Here is an 11122-nt window from a genome sequence, read left to right on the forward strand (position 1 = left end):
AGAAGTCTACGCAAGTGGATAATAGCAGTTTATTTAACCCTCCCCCTTCACCACTCCCCTCTCTTTGTCTCTTATAGTTAAGGAAGGGGGGGGGGGGAAATTACTTTGGTACCTAGTATGTATCAGGAAACTAAGATAAATTTCAGAGGCTTAGCACAATGTCGAAGGGTCTTTAAGCACTGAAATATTTTATAGTAACTTTATATATGGTGGAGCTTAGAAAGGGGAGTTTAAATTCATAAGCATAAACAGGAAAACCTTACATCACAGTGTGTGTGTGTGGTGGGGGAGGAGTCTCTCCCTCTCTCTCTCTCTCTCTCACTCCCAGCACACCACTCACAGTTCTTTGTGGTCATGAATTGACTGCAGAACCCAAGCAATAGAGGCAGAGTGGTGTCTACTGAGTTGAGAAAGTATGTGAGAGGATTGTAAAAGCTATTTGCTTCAGAACAGGATCCATCATGCCCCGTCGATGTCCTGAAGAGGAAACTGAGAATGAAATTGCTTTGGAAAGCTAAAATGGTAACTAGAGCTCCCTTACTTCTCTAAAGACTTCCTAGATGGAGAATCCCTATTTCAGGACTGGATTGTATTCTTTCTAAGTGAATCTGGCACACTGATGACATATTTGTGTGCAACTTTTTGTGTCTGCAATCTCTTGAGACCCACTTTTAAAGTCTCTTTCTCATTGTTCTGTATAATTACCTCTCAGTGTGTATTACTGCTTTAAAAATGATGCTTATCTGCAAAGTAATTGACTTTCTGTGTGTGTTTGTGGAGTGGCACAGAAGAGGGAAACATTTGAGAAAGGGAAGTTAGATGAGTCCTTGAGGATGAATTCAGGATTTTTTTTTCTGCCTCCGCAATAGTGGTTTATCTTTGTTTTTCTATTTTGTTCTTTAGATTAGGAAATATAAAATGGAGAATTATTTCAGGTTATGTTTCCACTAAAGTTTTAGTGTGATATTATGGTGCTGCTTCTGCTTTCTGATATTTTTAACTTTCAAAGTCTTAGCCCTGTGAAGTTTTTGTAGCCTGAAATAATATTAAAAACAAAACAGAAGTGCTTTTAGTCCCTCATGTCAAAAGAAATAGACACACTGTATTTTAAATAATTTTTAGTTTCTAAGTTTAAATGATCTCAGCCTATATAATTCCTCTCTTTTAAAGTACAATTCTTTCCATAAAGGAAAACTAAAGAGATTAATTGCTTTTTAAAATGTTTACTAATCAAAACGGAATCATTTCCTCCAAAAAAGACTATAAAACTATTTAAAATATGTGCAAGTCTCGGAAAAAGAACTAAATGGAAAGTCAGGGTATCCTGATACCATAGGAAATGGCAGCTTGCCAAGAGTATCTCAGCATTCCCTCAATCGAAAAGCGTCCTGTATTGCTTTGATTCTTATATTTACTTTGTACAGCCCATCTTGTGCGCTGAGCTCTGCAATAAGCAGTATAGCAGCTGGTACAGATTGTGGTTAGCAGAGAAGGGGGAAAAAGTACCTTTTTTTTTTCTTTCTCTCTTTTTTTCCCCTTCCATGGCAGAGCTCAATTCAGGACGGGGGTGAAGAGGTAGAGGAAGGAGCTGTTTACCATGTCACCCTCAAAAGAGTGCAGATTCAACAGGCTGCCAATAAAGGAGCAAGATGGCTAGGGGTGAGTAAAACCGGCACAGTGGCATCTTGAGAGATTACTTGTAGACTTTGGAGCCCTGGTCCAAAGAGCTGAATTCCACGGCATAGTTATAGTATTAACTTTTAGCAGAGACTGGTTTTAACATTAAAGAACAACTCGGTATCTGCATCGCCTGAAAAAAGTTCTATTGTGTTCAACTCTTAATCTTCTGGATGATATATAAAACTAGGATTTGATCAGTTGCGGTCATGGATCCCATAGTACTTTTTGCAGGTGTAGGGATTTTAGTCCAGGGTCTGATCCTGAAAATTATTGAGCACTCTCAATCATTTCCCTAAGAGTGGTATGTGTTCTCTACCCCTCAGGATCAGGCCCCTGGACCTGGACACATTCTAACTACTGTACCTACATTCTGCCTACCTGTGGACTCAGTCCAGCACCCTTTGAAGTCAATGGAAAAACTCCCATTAGTTACAATGGGAGCAGAACTGGGCTATAATTCCACTGCTTTTTCAGTTGCATACACCATTCATCTTCCCTTTCTGTCCTACACAGTTGTGCAGTGTTGCTGTGTGCTGTTACACAAGTGCAGTGTTTCATCCCAAAGGCAGGTGCATTTTAGTGGTGGGTGAAACAAGGCCTGTATAGAAGTCCAAATACTGCAAGGTGCTGAATGCCCTAAACTCCCATAAGGTCAGACCCTCCATTGGTATCAAATGCCATCACTCCATTAAAGCCAATGGAGCTATGTCAGTACACCGCTTGAGGATCTGGCCCATATTTTTATCTATTTGTAAATTTCTTTCAGAATGAAAGGCACAATACTACACATTCTAGATCAGATTTATTTACCAGATTGAAAAACATCTTTCCTCAATCCATATAAGGTCAATAATTTAAAGGCTCTTAGGGCTACCTTGAGATTTAAATCAAATAGATTTCTTGTCAAGTATCACGGCATAAAGCAACATGTGAGACAGCAGCACTGAAAACACAGTCTAGAAAGATAAGCAAACTTTGCCCTGCATGCAGATAGTGTTCAGAATTTCCCCTTTCCCTATTTCCAAGAAGTACACAGAGTTCTAAGCAGAACAGATTATTTCAAATCTGCTTCCTTTGATGAGTGGCAAATTTCCCATCTCTGCCTCCTGTTTATAGCAGGGTTGGGGGGAAAATATCTGAATGTATTTTTGAGCTCCTGTTAATTGCACAGATGGTAGTTTTGCAAGAGGTCAAAACCATTTTGAGCAAGATTGTCCCACAGATGTAGTCACCACAATTGAAGCACTTTTCAATTGGAGTCACTACTGTTCAGTAGCGTCTATGTATGGGGGGTGGGGCGCTCAAACCTGTAATCAGTGGACAGGTGTCCATGTTATAGAGACCACCACCGCAACTGGCAGGAGTTGGTATACTACTTTGATTGTAGGCAGAGGTCAAGGACTGAAGCGTCATGGAAAATGAACTATCCTTTTATTGCTGGATAGAACTGGTCCCTCCAGGTAAGGATTGAAGTATATTTGTGGGCAGGGAGGCTGCATGTTAGAAAGTCTGCAGCTGTTCTGTTCATAAAGGGAGAAATTCAGTCTCCTGGGCTGTCAGGCTGGCACCTTTTATGAGCAATAATCCTGCACAATTATTTTAAAATCAAAACAGTCCCACAACCCTTTTGTTCACTTTAAGCACTTCAGAACTTAAAATATTTTAAGTCCTTTAAGTGGATGGGGCCTGAGCCTGCTCTCACTGTTGACTTCAGTGGGAACAGGACTGGTCCCCTGGTCGATAAACAGCCCTTATGCTGGAGCATTGGTAATTAATGTGCACTCCATCAGCAATTCTGCCTTAAAAAGCAGAACTGTTTTTTACGAGTGTCATCAGTTTTGTTTTGCTTTACTTTGAAATCTAGAGCTGATGTGGTTTTATTACTCTACGTGTTTAACTTTTTCAGTGGTTTGTAATTGATAGCACTGTATAAAATGAATTACTTCCAAAAAGCCATTGGGTTTCCCAGTGTTGGAGTTCTCTTTCTTTCTAATGATGCTGTAAGTCCTGCCTGTGTGGGTTGCTGATTCAGGGCCAAACTGAAGACTATGGGAGAGTAATGCATACATATCCAACAGCAGGATGTGGGCTTTAGTCTGGAAAATACAGGAACTCTTTATGATTAAACAATTTTTCCTTTAAAAAAGTCAAGAGTGTGTCTTGAGAGTGTCTAGGCTCCCTGGAACTACCAATGCAAATCCTGGAAAGGTCTACTGAGTCCTTCATCCTTCTAAGAAAGAGAAATTGAGTTATTGCAGTGGTGTAGGTGTCTTTCCTTTGTGACTTTAAAAACTGAAGGCCTGTTTACTGTGCATGGATATTAAATATCCTGTGGCATTTTTCATCAGAGTAGTGGTTTGACTCAGTGACCCCAAGTAGCTGCTTTTCAGTAGTGCTGTATGTATAAAGTGCTTTGTAATCCATTTAGATGAAAGGCACTAGGTAAAAATGTAAATTATTGTTTACCATGTTGGAGAGAGTGCTGCAGAATTCATACTGAAAATGTCAGTGAATTAGAAATCTTGTTTATTTCAATTATATCAGAATTTTACGCTTTACAAAGTACCATTGAGTATTGACAGGCTTGAAATCTTGGACAAATTCATCCCTATTGTTATGACACAAAAGACAACAGAGTGAGACCGTGTATGAATCTAGTCCATTCGGTCTGTTTCAGCCTTTCATATTTAAACTTCTTTTTTTAAACAAAATTCCCCACCATAGAGAGCATCCAAAAACACCCATCCCACTGGACCCATTACAACTGAGCGGTCTGCAAAAAGGTCAGTCATAGGGGCTCAGTTAAGCATCTTAACACTTTGCATCCCTATAACTCTAACTAATTTTTGGTGTTTCAAATTTTTGTAATAATAATAAAAAAGACTCCTTGGCTGAGGTCATGTAAGCAAAGGTCTGCCAAGAGTCAAATGCTTATAGCACTAATAAACCTTTCTGAAAATAGGAGTCTGGTATATAAACATCCAACCACTCAGCTTTTGTTTTAGCAGAAGGCTGTGTTTAAGAAGGTATCCTTCACCAGAGTCAATGTTATGAAAGCTAGCTGTAATATTATAAACCTCCATAAGATCATCAGTTTGATCCATTAGATTTAGTTTTAAGTGGTTTTAAAACTTATAACTTGCTATTATTAATTATTTCTGTTACTGTAATGCCAAGGAACCCTAGTCATGGATCAGTATCCTGTTGTGCTAGACACTGTAGAAACACCTACTCCTGCCCCAAAGAGCTTTCAGTCTATATATAAAGCCTGGTCTACACTTGAGGGGGAGGATCGATCTAAGTTACGCAACTTCAGCTACATTATGTAGCTGAAGTCGACGTGCTTAGATCTACTCACCGCGGTGTCTTCACTGCGGTAAGTCGACGGCTGACGCTCTCCTGTTGACTCCACCTGCGCCTCTCGCCCTGGTGGAGTACTGGAGTCGAAAGAAGAGGGCTCGTCGGTCGATTTATCGCATCTAGACTACATGCGATCTAGACTAGATCGCTGCCCGTCGATCTAGCAGGTAATGTAGACAAGCCCTAAGACAAAAGATGGATACAGACAGACGGGAGGACTACAAGGAAACAATGAGACCGTATTGGTCCACGTGGTATGCAGTACTCTCTGCATACCAGCAGCTTAACTGTTTTATGGATGTTTATGGGTAGCTCCTCCCAGGCATGAGGGGCAGCATGAGAAAGCACAAAGGTGTTTGTTTTAAAATGTAACAGTTGGGCTATGGAGGCTGGCCTCTTGGGCCAATGGGAGGTGGAAGTCGACCTCTCAATAGTCAATGAGAGATGATGGGTGGAGTGGGGATGGGCTGTTGAAGGACCTTCAAAGTGAAGACAAGTAGCTATGTTTGATGCAATAGAGAAGGGTGTGCCGGTGGATGGCGGTAGAGAGAGAGGAGACATACTCACAGTGACAGTCTAGAAAAATGATCTTTGCAGTAGCATTCTTAATGGGTTTGAGTGGGGTTTACATTTGGCAACACCAGAGAAAAGGATACTGCAGAGAGAAAAGGATGTTGAGATGCAATATGATGAGATCCTGGATGAGAGTTTCATCTGTGTTCTGGATAGGAAAGCTGGTATCTTAAAGATGTTATACAGAAAGAATCTGCTAAATTTACACTTAGCCTGGAAGTGAGAGACAGAGAGAGGTCCAAGTTGAAAATGGCACTCAGGTTACAGGCCTGCATGTCAGGCAGGATGGTGATATTGTCCACAGAGATTGAAAAAGGAAGTAGCAGGGAGGACTTGGAGGGGAGAGGAGATTAAGAACTCTGTTTAAGTCATGTTGAGTTTGAGCTGATGCCTAGAGATCCACATGATTTTAGTTTGGGCAGAAGGAGACAGTCTGGAGTAGAAAGGTAGATCTGAAAGCTGTGAGCATAGAGATTGTAGTTGAGTTTGTGTTTGCAGAGGAGATTACCCAGAGATAAGGTTTGGGGAGGAGGTGAGGAGGATTGGCTGATGGAGGGATTAGAGTAGGAGAACCAGGGGAGGACAGAGTCAAGAAGAAGAGCATGGTTGGTGGTGTTGAAGGCAGCTGAGAGGTCAAGGAAGATGAGGATGGAGTACTGGTTCTGAGCTTTGGCTAAGAAGAGGTAATTGGAGACTTTGACGAGAGTGGTTTCAGTGGAGTGCAAGGGGTGGAAGCCAGATTGGAGCCTAGGGTGGAAGTGGGAGAGAGGAACACCAGACAGCAACTGTAAACAACATGTTCAATGAACTTAGAGATGAAAGGGAGGTGAAATAGTAGTTGGAGAGGCAGGTGGAGTCAAGGGTGGGTTTTTTGTGATAGCAGAGATTAAAGCATGACTGTATTGCCAGCTGAAAGAGTCAGACAAGAGTGAGAAGGTAAGGGGAAGAGTAAGGGAGAGAACAAGAGTGAGTGTGAAGAAGACCAGAAGGTGGGATAGGGTTTCTTGCGCAAGTGGAGGGGTTAGAGGAGGAGAGCAGGTGAGAAGCTTCTATGTCTGTCATGGGGAGAAGAAGGAGAGAGAGAGTTGTGGAGGTGGGGAAGGAAAAGCAAGCCACGGGGAGGAGGAAGCTCTCATTGTATTTTGTCAGTTTTCTCTTCTGAGAAAGAAGTGGAGGTGGGAGAAGGGGAGGGTTTGAGGAGTGAGTGATGGTGGTGAAAAGGTGGCTGGGATTGCGATTGTGTGATCCAGTTAAGTTGGAGAAGTAGAGTTACTTACCTAGGAAGATGGCAGAACTGAAGGAGAAGAAAACAGAATTTTGTAGTGGAGGAAGTTGACCTGGCACAGGATTTCCACCAGAGTAATTCCGCAGCATGAGAGTCGAAGCAAATGAGTGGATATTGGGGGTGAGGCTGGGCTGGTGGTTGGTAGGGCAGACCTTGCAATGGGAGAGAGGGGCAAAAGAGTCAAGGGTGGAGGAGAGTGAAGTGTGGAGAGAATCAACAACCATATAAATGAAAGAAAAGGGGAGGGAGTGCAGGGAGAAGTCTGAGAGCAAATGAGAAATCAGCAATGCTGGTGGACTGGAAGTCATGGAAAGGCTGAGTGACCGGCAATAGTGTGGGGGACTGATGGGCAGTGCTGAAAGGCATGAGGTAATGGTCAGAGAAGGGGAAATCAGCAACAGACATAGGTGCTGATTCTGTGGGTGCTCTGGGGCTGGAACATCCACAGAGGAAAAATTGTGAGTGCTGAGCACCCACTGGCAGCACCCCTAGCAGCTCCCCCCAGTGCCTCCTGGCAGGCCCTGCAAATCAGCGCCTCCCTCTCCCTCCCCACGCCTCCCACCCGCTGCAATCAGCTGTTTTGCGGCGTGCAGGGAGGGAGGGGGAAGGAGCAAGGACACAGTGCGCTCGAGGGAGGGGCGGAATTGGGTGGGAAGAGGTGGTGCCTTGGGGGAAGAGGTGGAGTGGGGGCGGGGCCTGAGGCAAGGTACCCCCCGACGCTTTGGAAAGTCAATGCCTGTGGCAACAGAGACAAGAGAATGAGCTGTGCTTGATGAAGACCAAGTCAAGTGATAGGCTCTTTTGGTGAGTGGGAGAACCGAGCCAGGGCTGCAGGTTAAATGAAGACATGCAGGCCAGGAAATGTGCAGCTAAGGGGTCAGGTGGGTCATTAACATGGAGCTGAAGTTCTTGAGGATGACTGTGGCAGACTGAGAAGAGAAAGCTAGGAACTGAAATCAGAGAGGAAGGCTGATGGGGAGGAGTGAGTTGAGTGGATGGTAGATGACAGCAACATAGAGGGACAGAGGAGAGATGACTCTATGCAGTGCTGTTCAAAAGAGAAGAAAAAGGGAGATGGGGGAGGAAGCGGTAGGAATGGGAAAGGAGAAGCCTGACATCTCCAGCATGGGCTGATCTAGGCAGGGAGCGTGAGAGAAGGAGAGGCCTCTGTAAGAGAGGGCAGCTGCAGAGTCCCCTGACAGAGGACGGGATTGAGGTCTGAGAGCCAGGAGCTGGAGGGAATGAGCTATGAAGAGGTTGTGGATGACTTTTATCTTTGTAGACATGGATTGGGCATTCCAGAGACATCAAGGGAAAGGAGGGGATGGGCATGAGGCTCAGAATGGTGTCACAAGTGGAGAGGGCAGGGATCGATGAAGGCCCAGAGTTGGGACAAATGTTACCAGAGGTGAAGAAGAAGAGGGGTGGAGCTGGAATTGTGCTGATGGGAGGAGAGGGGATGGAGGGGGGCGGGGAAAGAGGAGCAGGTAGAGCTAGTGGGAACGGTAGTGGGGTGAAGGTAATAAGGATAGGGAAATGGAGCCAGTGTGGGAACGCCTGGAGGAGAACGGATGCTATGATGCAAAAGAGAGGCATGATGAGAGTCATGGGTGAGTGACAGATGGTCAAAATTACAAAAATAAAGTTTGAAAAATGTTGTGAAGCTTTACTTCTAAAAGGCAGCTGGAGTGTGTTGTTTCACCCTGCCAGGGAGGAGAAAGTGGAGGGCCATGCTCCGACCTGGAAAGATCTGGTTGGGAGGGAAACACCCTGGAACAGAAGTGGCTCTCTGGTGCTTGTAGAAGATAGAAACCACGTGAAGCTGATTTCCCGCACCTTACAAATGATAGCTAAGCTTTGAGAGACAACCTTCAAATCATAATTTCTCCATTTCTTGATGGGAGATACAGACTAGTGTACTGTAATAGCGGTTCTTACAAAGGATCTCAGATGTGCCTTAAGAAGACGGGGAACCTGCTAAATAAATAACTGGCCAGTGAGATCAATTTCAGTAGCCCATTCAGCCTAATTCAGTTAGCTTTATGGCTTTGTTTACTTCCAAAGTGTGAGGTTTCAGAGATGTGACTATTTCTTTTTGCTTAGTTTTTGGCCATAGTTAAGCTTTTGTCCTGTGGGGTTTTTATGTTTTGGATCAACCTGTCTGGGGGGTGTCTTTGATGTTGTTGGACTGGGTATAGAGTTGAGCATGCTCCTCTTTTAGATGCTAACATATAATTGAAATAAACATTAAGCTGCTGTGGGAGGGTAGCTTAATACAGACCTGACCACTTGCAGTTTTGCGTTGGATCTGAAGGGCTGTGAAGTATTTGCTAAATATCTTTTCTGAGAATCTCATATTTTTGTTTCAAAACTGGATTACAATTAATTGCCTCATACACAGAAAGCTGGATATGATGCCTTGCTTGGCTTCTAAGCACAGCTTCAGTCACAGGCATTGCCAGTGAGGTTATATTGGGTAATTCACTCAGAAAAACATCATTGGAACGTTAATCTAACTTTTTACTCCAGATGTGGTTCCCTCTGTCTGGGTCCCTAGCCACATTTATAGCCTTGGGAGCAACCCTCCCATTGGGGTTTTGAAAAAGATCTTTGAAAATAAGTTATATTTTAGACTGGATTTTTGTCTTTCCAGCCCCTGCCTGCCAGGGATAGATTAAGACTTAAATGGAACCTAGAGCCACCAAAACTTCAGGAACACCTAAAACTTCAAGTCCCCTGTGGACAGACTTCATCTGAGCCCACCTTACCCTTGGACAGACTCTGCGAGCTTCAAGATGTCCTTTTATCTTAGATCCCTGAACTTCTTGTTAAGTGCAGCTTCCTAGCCCACTCAGCAGACAAGGGCTTGGCATTTGTTTTGTCACCAGCTTACTGCTGCATTTGGGCCACTTCTGACTAAGGCAGCTCAGATTCCTGTGGTCTGTCCCTCCACTACACAACTGAAGGCAGGAACTGGTGGGAGCAGTTCTAATGATGTGTTTGGCAAAAGCAGCAGAATAGTTCCCAGGGATCTGGCAGGCATTATCCCAGCAGACACCATGCTGGGTTACTGTCTGTAGTAAGAGAGATTTTTCCCTTTCTGCCTTCTTTCCTATGGGACTGTCTTGGGGATGAGCAGGACACCACCCTCCTTGTGTGACTATATAAGGACATCTTGCACTAGCTGTCGCTATGCTCCCTGTGTTCTGGGGAGCCCAAAGACTATTCTTTCCTGTTTCTTCCCTCCCCATGACCCCCAAGAACAAGCCATCAAAAAGAGGGAAAAGGAGGCCTTACTGTAGAAGATGAACATCTTGTCACCATCCAGAATGATCACTTACTAAGCTTTTAAATTGTCATTGTGTAATTCTTGCACCAGTGGTGCCTATGAAGGAGTAGTAGTCATGTAAAGATTTGACTGTCGATCTGACTTGAGAGAATTGCTTGTGACATACTTCAAGCGTATCTGTGATACACAAGCACATAACAGCACTTTACACAATAATTGAACTCCACTGGTATCTTTCTCAGGAAGTGTGTGGTGCTCATCTGCCTACAGTATCATTCTCAGGAGGACAGTGGGTTCTCATTTAGTTGCAGTGTCTTTCTCAGATGATCTGCAGTAATAACACCAGCTCTCTAACACCACATTCTACAGGCCATTACCCTCTGATCCCACTGAGGGTTACCAAAAGAAGCACACCATTTGCTCAAGAAACTCCCTGAAAAAGCACAGGAACAAATCTGCACAGACACATCCCTAGAACCCCGACCAAGGGTATTCTATCTGCTACCCAAGATCCATAAACCTGGAAATCCTGGACGCCCCATCATCTCAGGCATTGGCACCCTGACAGCAGGATTGTCTGGCTATGTAGACTCTCTCCTCAGGCCCTATGCTACCAGCACTCCTAGCTATCTTCGAGACACCACTGACTTCCTGAGGAAACTACAGTCCATTGGTGATCTTCCAGAAAACACCATCCTGGCCACTATGGATGTAGAAGCCCTCTACACCAACATTCCACACAAAGATGGACTACAAGCCGTCAGGAACATTATCCCCGATAATGTCATGGCAAACCTGGTGGCTGAACTTTGTGACTTTGTCCTCACCCACAACTATTTCACATTTGGGGACAATATATACCTTCAAGTCAGTGGCACTGCTATGGGTATCCGCATATGCTACTATAAGGTGGGTGCATAACTGGCTGGATAACC

The 11122-nt window shown here is 44.1% G+C and overlaps 1 protein-coding gene across 2 annotated transcripts in view; it reads left to right on the plus strand.

Annotated features, from left to right (window-relative positions):
* The first annotated feature begins 350 nt into the window (after window positions 1-350).
* LOC112113454 (ral guanine nucleotide dissociation stimulator-like 1) overlaps window positions 351-11122 on the plus strand; it is a 101870-nt gene continuing 91098 nt past the window's right edge. For both annotated transcript variants that reach the window (XM_024209740.2, XM_024209741.2), the window contains exons 1-2: window positions 351-522; window positions 1549-1659. In XM_024209740.2, coding sequence (XP_024065508.1) covers window positions 496-522; window positions 1549-1659 — 138 coding nt within the window. In that variant the 5' untranslated portion in view covers window positions 351-495. The remainder of the gene's footprint in view (window positions 523-1548; window positions 1660-11122) is intronic.

Source organism: Terrapene carolina, unplaced genomic scaffold (genome assembly GCF_002925995.2).
Source record: "Terrapene carolina triunguis isolate 2854851 unplaced genomic scaffold, T_m_triunguis-2.0 Scaffold211, whole genome shotgun sequence".
Taxonomy (NCBI): Eukaryota; Metazoa; Chordata; order Testudines; family Emydidae; genus Terrapene; species Terrapene triunguis.